This window comes from Leopardus geoffroyi, chromosome X (assembly GCF_018350155.1).
Source record: "Leopardus geoffroyi isolate Oge1 chromosome X, O.geoffroyi_Oge1_pat1.0, whole genome shotgun sequence".
Classification (NCBI taxonomy): Eukaryota; Metazoa; Chordata; class Mammalia; order Carnivora; family Felidae; genus Leopardus; species Leopardus geoffroyi.
Window position 1 is genome coordinate 36,253,090 of NC_059343.1, and position 19,411 is coordinate 36,272,500.

Sequence of the window (19,411 nt, forward strand, 5' to 3'; positions counted from 1 at the left end):
TAAACAAACTCCTTGAACTGGGATGGTAGCTTCCAAGCCACTCACATCCACTGGTAAAGGGTAAAGGGTAATAATCTAGCCAAAGCGGGACTTAATTACAGCATTTCACCAATAAGGGGCTTATGTTGTAAGTAGCAGGAACAGCTTACATATAGCAAGGCTGAAAGGTAAAAGGAGGAAAAATACTGTGGGTGAGATAGACCTCAGAGAGTTCAGACTATTCACTAAACAACCAAGCAAACAACACCAACCTGGGAGTTGGTGGGTGGTGTCAAAATTAGGTTGCTATAATGTATTTAAATACCCAGATTTCAACCAAAAAAAAAAATTAAAGCTGTCACCCATATATATACAGACCACAGAAACTGCCTCTGAATGGGCCCAGATGGTAGACTTTGCAGACAAAGACTTGAAAGCAGTTACTACAAATATGCCCAAGGAGCTGTATGAACTTGTGTCTAACGAATTAAAGGAAAGTATCGTGACAGTTAGTTGAGAATAATGTCAACGAGATAGAATTTTTTCTTTAAAAGAATAGGAATCAAATGGAAATTCTGGAGTTGAAAACTCCCAATACCCAAAATGAAAAATTTGGAACAGGGGCTGAACAGAGCTTGCAAGCTTGCGGAAGACTCAATCTGAATTTAAGATTGATGAATAGAGATTATGCAATCTGAAAAACAGTGAAGAAGGAATGAAAATTCTATAGAAATACTGGACATCGTTAAGAGTACCAACATGCATGCAGTGGGAGTACCGGAAGGAGATGCAGGAGACAGAAGGGAGCAGGAAAAAACATCATCACCGAAGACTTCCTAGATGGATTTAGAAACCTTAACCCATATACCAAGAAGCTTAAAGAATTCCAAGTAAGGTAACGTTAGACCCAGATGCTGCAGGCACTTCATAGGTGTAAGAAAATATGAAAGTTGTGAGAGAAAAATGAACTCTTCATAAGGAAACACAAGTAAAATTAACAATTTGTTTTGTAGAACGTTGGAGACTAGAAAGTATTAGGATAAATGTACATGAAGTGCTAGGGGCATTGGAGGGACCTGACAACTAAGTAACATACAGCAAAACTCTCTCTCAAAAATGAAGACAAAATAAAGGCATTCCCAGATAAATGCTGAGAGAATTTATTGCTAGCAGACTTGCCTTGCAAGAAATACTAAAGAAAGTAATTAGACTGTCAGGTGACACCAGTCATTCAAAGCCTAAGGGGGGAAAATATAGTTATGCCTTGTTTTACTGCTTTTTGAAGATAACTGCATATTTTACAAATTGAAGGTTTATGACAACTCTGCATCGAGCAAGTCTGTATCAGTGCCATTTTTCCAGTAACATTTGTTCACTTCATGTCTCTGTCACATTTTGGTAATTCTCAGGATTTTAAACTCTTTTATTGTATTTGTTAAGGTGATCTGTGATTGGTGATTATGACTTGAGCACTCAAATAATTACCATTTTTTAGCAATAAAGTATTTTTAAAGTATTTACGTTGTGTTTTAAGATATAATGCTATTTCATGCTTAATAGACTATAGTATAAAGTATACCTAACTTTCATATGCATTGGAAAGCCAAAGACTTCATCTTACTTTATTGCAATACTTGATTTGTTTTGGGGGTCTGGAACCAAACTTGCAGTATCTCTCGTGTGCCTGTAGAAATTTTGAACACTATAAACCCATTATCCATACCTAACAGGCATATAAGGAATACTCCATCCAACAAGAGCAGAATGTACTTTCTTCTCACATACAAATAGAGTATTTTGTAGGACACACCATATTCTAGGCCATACAGAGTAGGATTTTTGTCCACAGTTGAATTAAATTGTAAATTAAGGAAATTTGGGGATTTCACAAGTTCGTGTCCATTATATGCTCCTGACTAACCAGTGGGTCAAAGAAGAAATGACACCTGTGAAATGAGAATATACTGAGATAAATGAAAACATAAAATGCGGTAACTTTGGGAGAGTTGCTAAGTCAGTGCTCAGAGGGAAATTTATACCTCTGAGTGTTCATAGTAAAGAAGAAAGTTACCAAATCAGTAACCTTCAGAAACTAGGAAAGAGCAAACTAAACCCATAGGACAAAGGAAGGAAATAAGATTAGAGTTGAAATCAAGTAAGGTAAGGGAGAGAAAACTTAGAGATCAATGGAACTGAAAGTTGGTTTTTTGAAAAGGTCAGCAAAATTGACAAACCTGTAGCTAGGCTAAGAAATTAAGACTCAGTTATGAAAATCAAAAGTAAGAGGCCATCTCTACTGATCTTACAAAAAAAATAGAGTACCAAATTGCTGAAATTGGAGAAGCAATTAAAATTTTGAATAAATTTAAGTGAAAAAATTGAATGAGTAACAAAGAAACCACAAAGAAATTCTGGGACCAGGTGGTTTCATTGGTGAATTTTATTGAACATTTGAAGAATTACCACACCACTCCTTCACAAATTCTTTCAGAAAATAAAAGTACACTTCTCAATGCCTTCTGTGAAGCCATTATTACCCTGATACCAAAACAATACAAAGACATCAGAAGAAAACTACGGACCAGTATCCCTTATGAGTAAAGATTAAAAATCCTTTAAAAAAAAAAAAAAAAAGGTGGGGGGGGGAGGGCAAATCAAATTCAGCAACATATAACAAGGACTATGTATCATGACTAAATAGAACATATGTCTGGAACACAATGTTGATTTCACACCCAAAAGTTGTGATACACCAGTAGAATAAAGGACCAAAACTGCTTCTCAGTAGATGAAGAAAAAGTATTTGACAAAATCCAATACCTTTTCATTTTAAAATCATTGAACAAACTAAGAATAGAAGGTGACTTTATCAACCTGATGAAGGGCATCTCAAAACTCTCCTGGCTAACTTCATACTTAATGGTGAAAGATCTGCTGCTTTCCCCCAGGATCAGGAATGAGATAAAGATGTGTATGCTAATCACTTCCATTAAACTTTCTGTGGAGGTGCTAGCCTGAGCAACTAGGCAAGAAAAATGAGCCTCCACATTTGAAAAGAGGCATAGCTATCTGTAATTACAGAAATCAACACTTGTATATAGAAATCTTTAAGAATCCACTAAAATCTATTAAAGCTAATAAATGAGTTAAACTAGATTGCAGGAATTAAGATCAGTGTACAAATGTCAGTTATATTTCTGTATGCTCAGTAATGACCAACCTGAAAATAAAATTAAGAAAATAATTTTATTTACAATAGCTTCATAAAGTATGAAATACTTACAATTGAACAAAAATACAAAAGTTGTTTGTACATTTTATTTTTTAAGATTTTTAAAAAAGTAATCTCTACACCCAACGTGGGGCTTGAACTCATAACCTTGAGATAGTCACATGCTCCATTGACTGAGCCAACCAGGCACCCCCAAAATTTGTACATTTTAAACTATGGAACAGAATTGTGGAAAGCAGTTAAAGATCTAAATAAATGGACAGACAGCCCGTGTTCACTGAATGGAAGACTTAATATTGTTACAGTCATTGTACTCTGCAAATTGATCTACAGATTCAAAATAATCCCAACTTCCTGTTGTACAGAAATCGATCAGCTGATCCTAAAGATCGTGGAAATGCAAGGGACCATTGGACCATATAATAGCCAACATAATCTTACTTGCTGAAAACCAAAGTTGGCTGACCTATATATATAATTCCTGATTTCAAAACTTAATACAAAATAAACAACACAGTGTAGTACTAACATGAGAATAGATGTATGCATCAGTGGAATAGATAGTCTAGAAATAAATTGTTAAATTTATGTTAACTGATTTTTGTGAGTGGGAAGAATATTCAGTGGGAAAAGAAGTGATTTTTTGATAAATGTTGCTGGAAAGTTTGTATATGCACATCTAGAAGAATAAAGTTTGATCCCCTACCTCACACCATACACAAAACTTAAAATAGATCATAGACCTAAAAGTATAAAAGTCTTAGGAAGAAAACAAATTTTTGTGGCCTAAGGAGGAGAAAAGGTGGTGTATTGGAGCACATCAAAGCTTAAAACTTAACTGCTTCAAATGATTCAATAAAGAAAGTAAAATGACAGTCCAAGAATTGGGGGGAAAAAAAAATCTAAGTCCTATGTCTAATAAAGGACTTCTATCCAAAATATAGAAGAACTCTTAACAATTAAAACACACCCCAATTGGGAAATGGGCAGAGGATCTGTATAGACATTTCTCCAATGGCCAAAAGCACAAAAAAGATGCTCAGTATCATTAGTTACTAAGGAAATGTGAATCAAAACTACATTGAGAACCTACTTCACATTTAGGATGACAAAAATAAAGATGACAGACGTTTACACAGCTCAGACTATACTAAAAATCATTAAATTGTGAATTTCATGGTATTTGAGTTATGTCTTGATGCTTTCTCAAAACTGAGCTGCTTTTATGAGTTATTAAATAGTCTCTAGGCAATTTGCATTCTGTAATGACAAGAATCAATTTATGTTAGCCATAGCCACTTGGATTTAATTTTGTCTGATTTAATATCTCCTGCTCTCGTCAGTTGGATGCGACAAGAGTCGCAAATGCATCATCGTCTTTGGCTGCTAACTAGAGCTGAATGTTTACAAGGAAGACCACCAAACATGCTGTTTATGTTCTGGCAGCCCAGAATCTCCTCTGTAGTAACGTGTCAAGTCTCTCCCTTTCTATTTAGCAATGAGGGATCGTCTTATTTCTCGACTATTTATTCTTGATTATTGACATTCGTTGAATATTTTCAAAGTTCTAACCTGTGTTCAGGTTCTCCAGGATTTTTTTGTGTGTATTTTTTTAAAGCAGGCTTTATACCTAACATGGAGCTCAGACTCACAACCCCAAGATCAAGAGTTGCATGCTCTACCAACTGAGCCAGCCAGCTGTCTAGGGTCTAGTTCTTGACAAAGTGCTGGCATCTAAAAAGGGATGGGGGTATTAAAACTAGTGGGTAAAAGTTTAAGAAGCAAGATACTTACATAGTCTGAAGGCATCTCCCCACTACTTAAGAAGAAGAGAAAAATAGTAAGTTTACACTGCAAAATCCTAATGGAAACACTTTGACCAAATGATCAAAGTTAACTTCGGTATTGTATCAGTGTTAATTGTAATGTGTTTATTTAAACAAATGTCTTCGTTATTTGGAAATATTTAAGTATCGGGGGAGTGGAGGCAGTACAGAGCTATGTCTTCAACTGACTTTCAAATGGTTTAGAAAAATTACACTTACGTTATATGTGGCAACTAATGAAATAGATGCAGTGAAATGTAAACAACTGGTCAATGTGGGTGAAGTTGATACGGGAATTCACCCATTATTTTTGAAACTTGTGTTAGATGTGAAATTAACTAAAATTTCCCCTAAAAAGGAACATGGCAGGCGAACAAAGCTGTGCATAAACTCCTTGTTTAGACAATAACAAAAAAGGCAACTGAAGTCCATTGATGATTCAGATATTTCAAGACTAATTCTCTGAAAAAGAAAAGTTCTACATAGTTGATTAGAATTTGATCTTCTATCCAGTTTCTTGAGAAACTGCTTTAAGTCTGCATCTTGAGTTAATGGACTTTGATGGAAGTTGAGAAAACATGTTTAGGACTTTTGGTAGATGGCAATACATGTGGAAGTAGAAAGCGGTTCTAATATATTTTGCTTTTCTTACAAAAACATTAAAGGCAGATTTTATTTATTTGTTTAAAGTTTATTTTTTGAGAGCCCGCGCACACAGCGGGGCAAGGGCAGAGAGGGAGAGAGAGAATCCCAAGCAGGCTCTGCACTGTCAGCACAGAGCCCGATGCGAGGCTCGAACTCACAAACCGTGAGATTGTGACCTGAGCCGAAATGAAGAGTGGGATGCGTAACTGACTGAACCACGCACGCGCCCCGAAAAGCAGATGTTTTTAAACACTCTATGTTCCATATATGTTCCATCTTTACATCAGTCCCAAGATTTTCTTCAGAGAAGAAACCACTAGTTTTGAAGTTTTTTACTATTTCTGGAAGGTCTCAAACAATTAGAATTCTTTGGCAGTAGGACACACGTACCATAAAGTCCATGATCTGGTATGCAAATATCAGTAATTAATGTTAAAGGGAAGCCACACAATTTCTTGTTCCTCCATACTTTGTACAACTTGCTGGAAGAAATGTCAATGATTTCCTCATGTTTGATAGCACTTGTCAGCATTTGCTTCGTGTCTCTTTAGCCCCAAGCCACAGATGAACTTGACCATTTCCAGGTCACACCACTTTGTCCAACGAAGTCAAAACAGAAAACAACTGTTCATAGTGTTTTCAGTACAGTGGATTCTTTTTTAAGATTTTTTGCTGTGGCCTTTCATTCCAAATAGACTTTTCCACCCATTGTATATTTGAAATCAATGTAAAACCGAAGAGTTTACTACTAGCTTTCTTTTTTTTAGGAAGGAATTTATAGTTTAAGCTAGGCTTAGTGACCAACACTTACCCATGGTCATGATTGAAGGGTAAGTTCTTTTGAATTTCTATGAGACTGTTCTAGACTTTTGTAACATGCTACTGGTAATAACTATGATAACTGTACAGAATGGCACCTTATGTTTTTAGGTAAACATGAGTAATATTTTAACTAATTTTTCTCCATGAAGGTAGTTGTTAGTAGAACAGGAAGGAAGTTGAAACAGTTTTGTCTTGGTAGCTTATTTTCACAGATCGCTCGGGTCAGTCTTAGGCTGTAATCAAAAATTGCTTGTGTATACAGATAAGGCAAAAGGGCTGTGATGAAAAATTATTTTTGATAGCACATATAAAAGATCATTTTCTTTGGTTATGTAAAAGAAAAGCTTATTTTTGTTTTTTGTTTTTTTTTTTTAATTATTTTTTTTTCAACGTTTATTTATTTTTGGGACAGAGAGAGACAGAGCATGAACGGGGGAGGGGCAGAGAGAGAGAGGGAGACACAGAATCGGAAACAGGCTCCAGGCTCTGAGCCGTCAGCCCAGAGCCCGACACGGGGCTCGAACTCACGCACCGCGAGATCGTGACCTGGCTGAAGTCGGACGCTTAACCGACTGCGCCACCCAGGCGCCCCGAAAAGCTTATTTTTGTAGGGAAGGTAGGAGATGGGTAGAAACCATCAATAATTAGTAAACTTCAGGTTGCCTTTTAATAAAGAATTAATGGCTTTTTAACTGACTTAAATTTCTGTTGATTAAATTTGGTGATGTGGGTATCCATGTGTATAATGCCTGATTTTTCTTAATTTGCAGATCATGAAGACTATGACCCACAAACTGTGAGGCTGGGAAGTAGATATAGTCATGTTCAAGAAGTCCAAGAACGGCTTAACTTCCTTAGGTTTGTTTTAAATTATCAGTGTTGCTCTCTTTAAGACCCAGATAAGGAATGCTTAGTTAATGTGCTGTATGGTTAGGTCTTTGTTAGGTGATCTTTTCCCCTGCCATCTCGTATTTTCCCACGTGGAAATGATTACCTGAAAGTCCCAAGGACATTTCCCTCTGTGTTTATTGTTAAATACTTTAAAATTATTGGCTGATTTTTAAGTCTTATTCTTTGCAATATTTGAACACATTTTAAGCTTTTGTATATACTTGTCCTTCATGTTTCTTTATGCTAGAAATAGGTTTATTTTTAGAGAATAAATTTCCATACTTTGACACAACCAGCTAGAGAATCGGATTGACCTTAATGGTATCCTAGTCCGTAGGGAAATGGAGTCAAAAGGCTGTTGGCCCAGCACCTCGAAAGAGTGGTTTGCATCCAGTGGTGTCTTGTTCATCCTAGCAGTGGCTGACAGAGGCCATCTGAATGAATAACATTATTCTGATGGGGATGAAGAAAAGAGGTTATTCCCTTGAGCCAAAGCTAAATGTAGTCCATGGCTGAATTTGAATTTGCTCAGGGATAATTAGCCTTTAATGATCATACACTTAACAGATTTGAAATTGTTAAAAAGTTTTGTTGATGAGCAGTTTCTTGTGAATTCAGAAACCACAGGCTGCAGAAGTGCTTATTCAGTTCCTAAGTGTGCTAAGAGAGATGCCCAGATTGTCAGTGCTTTGGGAAATCTATTGCGTTTATTATTTTGATACATTGGAGAATTTTCTCCTAAGCTCAGTTAATTAGGGACTTGTTTATTGAACTGTGTGCTTATTTACTGGAAAACATATACATAAATAGTTACATAATGATTGTAACTTGAGGAAAAACTCTAGCCACCAAATTCCAAGAAATTTAGCATTGGTTTAAAGTGAAATGTTTTTTCTGTGTGTGTTTTGATTTTCAACCACCTGGATAAAAGGACCTGCCTCCCCAGATTGAGAATCACTTCCATAGTGAGTCATCGTTATTGATGGGTTTGTGTTGTATCCCGTAGGTTTCCTAGAACAGAAAACCGGTTATGAGTCCTACTGTATTCAAGTTTGGAATCAGACGACCTATTCTGCTCCTTGCTTTGTTAGTACCCGTCTTCATGACTTGTAGCAAAACACACTCAAGGGAAGAGAACCTCACATTACTTACAATATACTTGGCCTGTGTTAAACAGTTTACACTTAATCCTCAGAGCAATGCGGAAGGCAGGTATTATCCCCATTTGATTCATAAAAAAATGGAAATTGACATGGCTTAATAGCTTCTTTGATATCTGGAAGCCCATACGTAATGGCATTGCACTGCTCGACTGGATCTGTCTGACTTCAGGGTCGGTGCTCTTTATTAGACCAGTGATTTTTGGAAATCTGTCTTGGAGCCTTAGGGCTTCTAAGGAGCTTCCTCCAAGATTTCTGAACAAGCGGTGGAGATTTGGTCCCCATTTCTTCTTTCCTCCTCTTCCCAACATCTAGGGCAGCCCTGCTTTTATATATCAGACTTGAGAATAGAATTTTTGCTTTAAGAAAGTTTTCTGCTTGTTGTACTTTAAAAAAACAAACTTTGAAAACAAATTCATGTTACCACACAGGACATTGCATATCATATCTATAAGTTAGAAGTAGCAGGGTTAGGTAGGACAAGGTGCTAGATACCTTCTTTAAGCTCACCAATGCTTTTAAAATATCAAAGACCCTAGAGTTGAGATCCCAAAATGCTTTGAGATAATGAGAGAACCTACTCCCACGAAATGCATGCACCTTACTTTTTTAACTGGGCAGGGAATCATCATTATGTGAGCTAAAAATTATGTGCTACTCAGAATAAAGTGTCTCGTTTCCTTTCCTTCATAGATAGGGCAGTCAGGGTGGGTGGAGGAATGCTGAAAGAAATCTAAAGCTATGATAGAAGAGACTGCCACTGTCCCAAAATTCACCTTCATTGTCTTAATAACCAGTAGTCAATATACTAAAAAGACCCTAGAGAGCATCACTGAATAATTGATAAGCATTCTGTTAGATACTGACATAAAAAGTTTAAGTCACATGTAGATTATTCTGTTTAATGTGGCGAGGTACTGAGTGATGCATCTTAGACCATCAGGAAGCATTAAAACTTAAGTAGTTTTGACCTAAAATTCGTTAATGAAATGGTTATCTGTGAAAGTCACTTGGGAACTACCTCATTTTCCAATAATGGCATATTAGCAGAATGGTAAAAGTCAAACAACCCACTAAATATAGTTTTGAAATGGCTGGATTCAAAGACCAAACTGTTTAAGTTCAGGAAACAAATACTTAATTCAGTTTAGGTTCAATCACCTCACAGAGTTCCTGGCACATAGTAGGTGCCCAGTGTGTGCTTGTTAAATGAATGAATGAATACCTAAGGGTTTTTTACTACAAGATGAAAGTTGAGGAATAAGTAAGCTTAAGATGTCAGTAAGAATTGACATCTTTTTATCTGTAATTAATACGTAATTATGATATATGGATTATTTCTACATATACTGCTAGATTGCCTTTCAGGATAAAAATTATGTAGATCTAATTGCTAATTTTCTATGTTTTTCCAAGATTTTTATTGAAGGATGGCCAACTGTGGCTATGTGCTCCTCAGGCAAAACAAATATGGAAGTGCTTAGCAGAGAATGCAGTTTACCTTTGTGATCGTGAAGCCTGTTTTAAGTGGTATTCTAAGTTGATGGGAGATGAACCAGACTTGGATCCTGATATTAATAAAGACTTCTTTGAAAGTAACGTGCTTCAGCTTGATCCTTCCCTGTTAACTGAAAACGGAATGAAATGTTTCGAGCGATTCTTCAAAGCTGTGAATTGTCGAGAAGGAAAACTAGTAGCAAAAAGGAGGGCATATATGATGGATGATTTGGAGTTAATAGGATTAGACTACCTTTGGAGGGTAAGTGAAAAGTAGGAACTTTGTCAACATTCTTTCTGATGAAATATTTCAAATAGAGAAGGAGTCACAAGTTTGCATGTAAATTACGTATATATGCTGATCTGATGCTTGTCTATAAGGTAGTGGTAGTTCACCTTTGTCTTATTGTATCATTTGTCACTAGGTTTTTTCTTCTCTCTCTCCCTTCCCCTCCCGTTTTGTCACTGACAATCCTTTTTGTCTTGGCTTAGAGTCTGATCATTCCAGGTGTATTTAGAAATATACTTACCATATAGATTTTTCATTCCCCTGCTCCCCATAGAAGTCATTGTTCTTCCTTTTGTTTCATTCGTTGTAGATCCTGTTTCTTCTCCTTCATTGTTTTTTTTTTTTTTTTTTTAACGTTTATTTATTTTTGAGACAGAGACAGAGCATGAATGGGGGAGGGGCAGAGAGAGAGGGAGACACAGAATTGGAAGCAGGCTCCACGCTCTGAGCCATCAGCCCAGAGCCTGACGCGGGGCTTGAATTCACGGACCGTGAGATTGTGACCTGAGCCAAAGTCGGACGCTTAACTGACTGAGCCACCCAGGCGCCCCTCCTTCATTGTTAATTTTACATTATTATACATGCAATGCTAAAATAGAGGACAGAAGAGAAGACTATTTAGAATGGGTTACAAATGTATACTTTATTGGCACAGTTTTAACTTGTGATGTTTTTAAACACCCGAGGGAATGAAATATTACTGTCTTATTTTTCCACCGTTGTATTTTTTTTTATTAAAAATTTTTTTAAATGTTTATTTTTGAGACTGAGACAGAGCCTGAATGGGGGGGGGGGGGGGGGGACAGAGAGTAAGTGAGAGACAGAATCTGGAGCAGGCTCCAGGCTCTGAGCTGTCAGCACAGAGCTGGACGCAGGGCTTGAACCCACGAACCATAAGATCATGACTTGAGCCAGAGTTGGACACTCAACCAACTGAGCCACCCAGGCGCTCCTCCACCGTTTTAGTATTAAAATATGTGCTTGAGATAAAATGGATACAACATCATATTAGTTTCAGGTGCACAGCATAATGATCTGATATTTGTATATATTGTGAAATGATCACCACAATAAATCTAGTTAACAATCATCACCACAAGTCATTACAAATTTTTTTCTTGTGATGAAAACATTGAAAATTTAGTCTCTTAGCAACGTTAAAGTATGCAGTACAGTATTAAGTGTAGCCACTGTGTTGTACATTACATCCTCAGTATTTATTTTATAAATGGAAGTTTGTACCTTTTGACCACTTTCACCCATTTTGTCTATTCCCCGCCTCTGGCAACTGCCAGTCTGTTCTGAGTTGTTTTTTATTTGTTTTTAGATACCACATACACATGAGATCATGCAGTATTTGTCTTTCTCTGAACTTTTTTCACTTCGCACAATGTCCTCAATGTCTCTCCATGTTGTGGCAATATAGTATTAATATATTATTTTTACTTTTAAAAATCTGACTTGTTCATAGCAGTTTATATTGTTTTTTGGATATATTTTTCTCCAAACTGTAGACTCTTTACTGTGTCATTTGATTTTTCAGACTTTTTCATTAAGTGGGTTTCAACAGCCAGAACCTTTTTTAAAATAAAAATTTATAGGGGCGCCTGGGTGGCTCAGTTAGTTGAGCATCCTTCTTCAGCTCAGGTCATGATCTCATGGCTCGTGAGTTTGAGCCCTACATCGGGTTCTGTGTTGACAGCTCAGAGCCTGGAGCCTGCTTCAGATTCTGTGTCTCCCTCCTTTTCTCTCTCTGGCCTTCTCCCGCTCGCACTCTTTATCTCTCTCAAAAATAATAAACGTTAAAAAAAATTTAAAAATATATACAGTACTCCAAAATGTAAAACTGGTTGGACAAGGGAGAGCCAGTTTTTTTGTTTCTGTTTTTTGTTTTTCTCTGCTCATTCTCCCTGAGAATTCTCCCTCATTCACACTCTTTGTTTCTTTTTAACTAATTTTCACACTTTTATTTCTTTTTAACTAATTTTTAACGTATCTTTTATTTCCTTGTAACTAATTTGAATTCCTCCTTCAGTTTCACAACTTGGTTACCAAGTTGATTTGCAGGGTTCACTAATACTACTCAAAGCATATTATATTCTTAGTAAAATGTGTCTTCCATTCTTAAATTGCTTTAGTCAAAGACTTGAGTTTTGCATTTTATTACTCTTTTCAGTCTCTTAATTTTACTTGACTTACTTGATTATCAAAGTAAATATACCCTTAAATTATGGAGTACTGTATTGAAAATAATGGTTTTTCATGGATATGAAATATCCATATTTCAATGGTTATGGTTTGAATTGAAATGTCCACCTAAAATATGTCATGAAAGTTGTTTACACTTGAATCTTTTTGAACCTAGGTGGTGATTCAAAGTAATGATGATATTGCCAGCAGAGCTATAGATCTACTTAAAGAGATATATACAAACCTTGGTCCAAGGCTGCAGGTCAATCAGGTGAAGATTTACATTCACTAAAATGTCCACAAATTAGAATTCTAGTTAACGAGCTCTTTTGCTTATAAGAATTTTTTGAATTCTGAATTAACTAAGTTGTTTGTTTCAACTCTGATTAAATGTATACCTACAATATTTGTCTGTATTATTCCACAAAATGCTGTTTAGACAACATGAATCTTGATGATTACTTCAAGTGATTATTTTGTGTATATTTATGGCATGAGATATCAACTGAATTTCTTTTGATTTTGCTACCTACTTTGAAGCTCATTCTTTATCTAATTTATACTTGTTAACTTACGTAACTCTGGCTTCCTTTGACAAAATGTAGTGTGTTTTATTATCAGTGTAGACATTGGTTAAATATGATGGCAATGAAAGTATCTTGGACTGTCTTTATTTGGCCCATTATTTGTAGGTGGTGATCCATGAAGACTTCATTCAGTCTTGCTTTGATCGTTTGAAAGCCTCTTATGACACATTGTGTGTTTTGGATGGTGACAAAGACAGTATTAATTGTGCAAGGCAAGAAGCTGTTCGAATGGTTCGAGTGTTAACTGTGTTAAGGGAATATATAAATGAATGTGACAGTGATTATCACGAGGAAAGAACAATTCTACCTATGTCAAGGTTTGTGAATAACTGATCTACTAATTAATTACTTGGTATTTTTCCTAGACCTTTTTTCCCAGGATCTATTTTTTGTTGTTGTTGTTGGTAGGGCATTAAGTCTAGTTTTCTCCATCTATTTATTTATTGCCGTTCACTTTATTGCCTTTTAGTTAAGTCTTGTCAAGGATATTTTGCAGTTGGAAGTATTTTGATGCTGTTCATTTATACGGTTAAAAATAATTCATAGATTGGAGAATTAACGGGAAATAACTCTTAAAAGCTGCTTTTGACAGATAGCTGATATGTCAAGAAATACTTCCAAATGATGTACTGGTATTTCTGTTAAAGTCTCACCATTGAGTAATTCAAATAGTATTTATAATTTAGAGATGTTTATAGAATGAATGCCATCAGTATTTATTTTAAAAGAGTTCTCATTGTTAACCATGAAACTATATTAAGTTGCCTCTTGAATGTGAATTTTAGTTTTTCTGTCTTATCTATAAGAAGATATTATCAACAACTATTCGGCGTCTAAATTTTGATATTAATAATTTTTCACGAAATATTTTCATCTTTGCAGTTTTGTTAATATTCTCAAGCTAAAGTATCTTTCACATTTAAAAATAGTCTTAGTGAGTTGCATTTTCATTGCATTACATAGAGTGTTGTTAACTCAGGTCTCTGATTTAATTTCTTAAAACAAGACCTCTCATTTTCTGCAACCATAGGTACAAGAATAAAATGACATAGGATTGCTGTATTTTTAAAGATTGCTTAAAATATTTATAATTAGAGGGCAGTAGGGGCACCTGGATGGCTCAGTCGGTTGAGTGTTCAACTCTTGATTATAAATTTTTATTTTCAAGATCCTAGAAGTAAGTATCCTTTAACTCACTTTTTCTTGTTTAATAAGAAGATAGGAAATTCTGCTGATGAGGGTGATTTTTTTTTCTTTTCTTCCCCCCCAGAGCTTTCCGTGGTAAACACCTCTCTTTTATAGTTCGATTTCCAAACCAGGGCAGACAAGTTGATGACTTGGATGTATGGTCTCATACAAATGATACGATCGGTTCAGTACGACGATACATTCTCAATCGTATTAAAGCCAATGTTGCCCATACAAAAATTGAGCTCTTTGTGGGTGGTGAACTGATAGATCCTGCAGATGACAGAAAGTTAATTGGACAATTAAACTTAAAAGATAAATCAGTAAGTATCTACAGTTGCCAACCTTTTCAAGAAAGTCAAACCTGAGACTGTTTTTCATTTCACTAGTTAATATTTCACTTGACATGTGTGAGGCTCTATGTTAGTTACTTGGATTACAACCCTACATAAGATTGGCATTATGGTACTTACAATATAGTAGAAGAACGGATTTCTAAAAACAAAACTATTTAAGTGGTTATTAGGCAACACTTATAAATTGAATTTCTAGAAGTATAGCCTGTAGGGTTTTTTTTGTTTGTTGGTACGTTACTGACTTCTGTTTTGCATAGTTTTCCTGGTTTTTTATATTAACTTAGTGTATTATTTTCAGCTAATTACAGCCAAACTTACACAAATAAGTTCCAATATGCCTTCAAGCCCTGATAGCTCTTCTGATTCCTCAACTGGATCTCCTGGAAACCATGGGAATCATTACAGTGATGGTCCCAATCCAGAAGTGGAAAGCTGTTTGCCTGGGGTGGTGAGTAGATGTTTTTGAGTTACTGTATGCAAGGCATTACATGAGGTTCTTTGAGAATTTAAAGAAATAAGGTTTGACCTTGTATCAACCACCTGCTCCCTGCCCCCCCCCCCCATGCAGTGGAAAATTCACATATAACTTAAAAACTCCCCCAGAACTTACATATTCATAGCCTAGTGCTGACTGGAGGCCTTACCAGTAACATGAACAGTTGATGAACATGTTATTTCGTATGTTACAGGTATTGTTTATTGTGTTTTCACTGTTTTATACTGAATGTATATATTATATACTGTATTTTTGCAATAAGCTACAGAAAAGAAAATGTTAAGAAAATCATAAAGAGAAAACATTTACTGTACTTCTGGGGAAAAAAATCTGTGTAAGTGAACCTGTGCAGTTTAAACCCATGTTGTTCAAGGGCTCTAGCTATATACAGAATAATTCTTTTTTGTTGAGAAGCTTAGTTTAATGAAGCAAAATATCAAAGAACTGTATAGTTAACCATCGGCTTCAGAATAGATCTCTCTCCCCCCCTCCTCCCACTCATGGTTGCGCTCTCAAAATTAAGTAAACCTTAAAAAAAAAAATTTCCCTTTAGATACAATAATATGTTTATTATTATACAGCGTAATTATAACTATTGAATGTATAAACTTAGAAAACTACCACTGTATTTTGTATTTGTACCACAGAAACGAACCCTTTCTTCACAACTGTTTCTGTAGGAAAATGTCTACAATCTTTCTCAAGTCAGTTACATATCTCGTATGTTAAGAAACCCTGATTCCTCTCTTACTTCCCCTCCCCAAGAGAATTTTAATGGCTATGGTGATAACCAGCCACTCCAGTGTCAGAATTGGCTCCCTACAACAATTGAATTAGGAATTTATTAGCAGGCATGACAGCCTTTTGTATGTATAGAGTCTAACTTGTAGGTATGAGAGAAATAATGTAACAAAATAGTAAAAGAGCTGTCACACAGAAATTACCGAAGGTGGCTTGGGTAATATATTCAGTCTGCATTGTGAAGGATTTATACAGGTGGGAAGATGGGTAAGGCAGGCCTTTTTATTTTTATTTTTATTTTTTATTATTTTTTTTTTTAAATTTTTTTTTTCAATGTTTATTTATTTTTGGGACAGAGAGAGACAGAGCATGAACGGGGGAGGGGCAGAGAGAGAGGGAGACACAGAATCGGAAACAGGCTCCAGGCTCTGAGCCATCAGCCCAGAGCCCGACGCGGGGCTCGAACTCACAGACCGCGAGATCGTGACCTGGCTGAAGTCGGACGCTTAACCGACTGCGCCACCCAGGCGCCCCAAGGCAGGCCTTTTTAGAGAGTAGAAATGAAATAAACAAAACTGGAAATTAATTTATTTGGGGGTTCTTTTATTGGGGGACGTATAATTTATAGGTCAATATTTTGTGTTGTGTTTTCTAGATTATGTCACTACATCCCAGATACATCTCTTTCCTTTGGCAAGTTGCAGACTTAGGTAGCAGCCTAAATATGCCGCCTCTTAGAGATGGAGCAAGAGTACTTATGAAACTTATGCCGCCAGGTAAGAATTTTTTTTTATATGTATAATGTTCGTGAAGTACATGCTGGACAATAATGTATATTAATAAAATCTGTTTCTAGATGGAACATACTTTGTGGTATAGAATAGCATGTCAGGAAATGGCATAATACAGCCCACTGCCTGCTTTTGTACGGCCCAGGAGCCAAGGATGGTTTTTACATTTTTAAATAGGTGGGGGGAGAAAATTAAGAGAATACCATTTTATAGCTTATGTAAATTGTATGAAATTTACATTTTAGTGTTCTAAACAAACTTTTATCAGTGTACAGCCATGCCCATTCGCTTATATACTATCTGTGGCTGCTTTTGTTTTAAAACCATAGAACTCAGTAGTTGTGGCCAACATGCTATGGCCTGCAAAGCCTTAAATATTTACTATCTGGCTCTTTACAGAAAAAATGTGCTGACCTCTGCACCGTACTATGGGCCATGTGTCCTCTGTGGCACTGCTCCTTTTTTATTCCTTAGAGACAACCACTTTAACGTGCGACTCTTTTCTTGTATATGGATATTGCTATTATGTCTATAAATCTCTTAAACTGTATGTGTCAATTTTGGATACCTACTGAGTTTTTTACGGAGATGAAAACTTTATTCTCACATCCTCCCCATTTTTGCTTAAATTCTTATCTAAAATTGACACTAAAGGAGCATCTGGCTGGCTCATTTGAGAGAGTATGCAACTCTTGATCTCAGGGTCACGTGGTCGAGCCCCCACTAACTAGGACACTAAAATGTAGATTTACATTTGGTGAAAAGTAGTTTGCCTGGATTACTGACAACTTTGTTCCGGGATTTAATGATTTCCCCTTTTCATTTTCTTAATTTTCTATACACCTATTACTAGTTCATCCCACATATCTTCTAGTAACTTCTCAAAATAAATTCCCATTATTATTTGCATTATATAATCTGTTAGGTTTCACTATTTTCTAGAGCTTTTCCTCTTCCTCGTCTTCATCTTCCTCCTCCTCGTATGTGGTTGTTTCTTTCTCTGGCAGGATCCCTATTCTCAGGTTGCTATATCTTGGGCCTTTCTTGATTTTTTCTTATTTTTTTTTTCTCCCCTCCCCCATGAATGTCTTCCTCACCCTGCTTGGGCTGTAATATCCTAGACTAGGCAGCCCTGTCACATAGAGTTTAAATAGCACGAGTAAAAATAATTAGTATCTTCAGAGATAACTTGAACAGCCCACCAGGTAGTTGAGTATGGCTGAAGACTGCCTCAAGAGTCTTCATAAAAGACATGGAACCAATAGAAATTGATGAGTTGATAGTGCTGAGATTATAATAAAGATGGAAGTGGAGCCCAGAGACAGATGAGCTACCATTAAAGTGGGCACAGAACAAAGTAAAGCCTGCCTAGAGTCATGAAAGGCTGGGAGTGTACCGGGGAAGGTGCTCACTTTTCATTTTCCTAAAAAGTTAAAAGGGCTTCGTCCTGCACAGCTGCCAGGCCAAGGGGTTTTTGGTTAGTTGGTTTTGGGTTTGGTTTTGGTTTTGGTTTTGGTTGTTCTTAAAAGTTACACTTCTCCTGCTATACTGGCTCCCATTGTCTGGGAGAAATCACGTATGAGCAAGCTTACCTTTCACATCATACTGACACCCTTTTGTTTGCCATTTGAATGTGAGCTAATTGGGGTTTTAGAAAGAAATGTTACAACTTAACAGACTGCACTTACTACCCTGAAAGCTATTACTGATAGATACATTATTCTGTTCCCTGCTTGTCTCTGCTTTTTGTAGAGTCCCTTTTTCCTATTAAAAACTTTTTTTCTGGGGCCTCTTGGTGGCTCAGTTGGTTAAGCATCCAACTTCAGCTCAGGTCACGATCTCACAGTTAGTGAGTTCAAGCCCCGCATTAGATTCTCTGCTGTCCACGCACAGCCCACTTCAGATCCTCTGTCCCCCTCTATCTTTGCCCCTCCCTCCCCTCAAAAATAAACATTAAAGGGGTACCTGGTTGGCTCAGTCGGTTAAGCTTCTGAATTTGGCTCAGGTCGTGGTCTCAGCATTCATGAGTTCAAGCCCCGCTTCGGGCTCTGTGCTGACAGCTCAGAGCCTGGAGCCTGCTTCTGATTCTGTGCCTCCTCCTCTCTCTGCCTCTGCCCCTCCCCCACTCATACTCTTGTTTCTCTTTCAGAACATTGAAAAAAAGTTTCTTAATAAGCATTTAAAAAACCTGTTATTCTTATTGAAATAACTTCAAACTTACAAAGAATAGTACAATCTTCCCTTCCCCAGATTCAATAGTGGTTAACATTTTGCTATAGTTGTTACATCTCTCTCTCTCATCTGCATCAGAGATTGATGATCTCCTTTGGAGAACAAGTTGTAGATACCGTATCTTTTTATCCCTGAATACGTATTGCTTTCTAAGAATAAGGACATTCTCTTAATACTACCACAGTATTAATCAAAATCAGAAAATATATAGCACTGATAATTTATTATAATTTACAGACCTTACACACATTTTCCCAATAATCAACCTTACAACAGTGTTTTCTGGTTGAGGGTCCAATTCAGGTTCTTATATTGCATCGTTCATTGGTATCTTTAATCTGGAGCAGTTTCTCAGTCTTTGTCTTTTATGACTTAGACGGTTTTGAAAAGCATGGATCAGTAGTGGTGCTGAATGTGTCTGTTTGGGGTTTTGTCTGTTTCCTGATGGTTATATACAGGTTGTACATTTTGTCAGAGTACCACTTACGT

At 36.5% G+C, this 19,411-nt stretch overlaps 1 protein-coding gene across 4 annotated transcripts in view; it reads left to right on the forward strand.

The window, feature by feature from the left end:
• The window catches only part of USP9X (ubiquitin specific peptidase 9 X-linked), a 129,871-nt gene that overhangs the window by 61,526 nt on the left and 48,934 nt on the right, over nucleotides 1–19,411 (forward strand). For all 4 annotated transcript variants that reach the window (XM_045472936.1, XM_045472937.1, XM_045472938.1 and 1 more), the window contains exons 15-21: nucleotides 7,275–7,362; nucleotides 9,972–10,314; nucleotides 12,707–12,802; nucleotides 13,224–13,435; nucleotides 14,389–14,629; nucleotides 14,961–15,110; nucleotides 16,555–16,675. In XM_045472936.1, coding sequence (XP_045328892.1) covers nucleotides 7,275–7,362; nucleotides 9,972–10,314; nucleotides 12,707–12,802; nucleotides 13,224–13,435; nucleotides 14,389–14,629; nucleotides 14,961–15,110; nucleotides 16,555–16,675 — 1,251 coding nt within the window. The remainder of the gene's footprint in view (nucleotides 1–7,274; nucleotides 7,363–9,971; nucleotides 10,315–12,706; nucleotides 12,803–13,223; nucleotides 13,436–14,388; nucleotides 14,630–14,960; nucleotides 15,111–16,554; nucleotides 16,676–19,411) is intronic.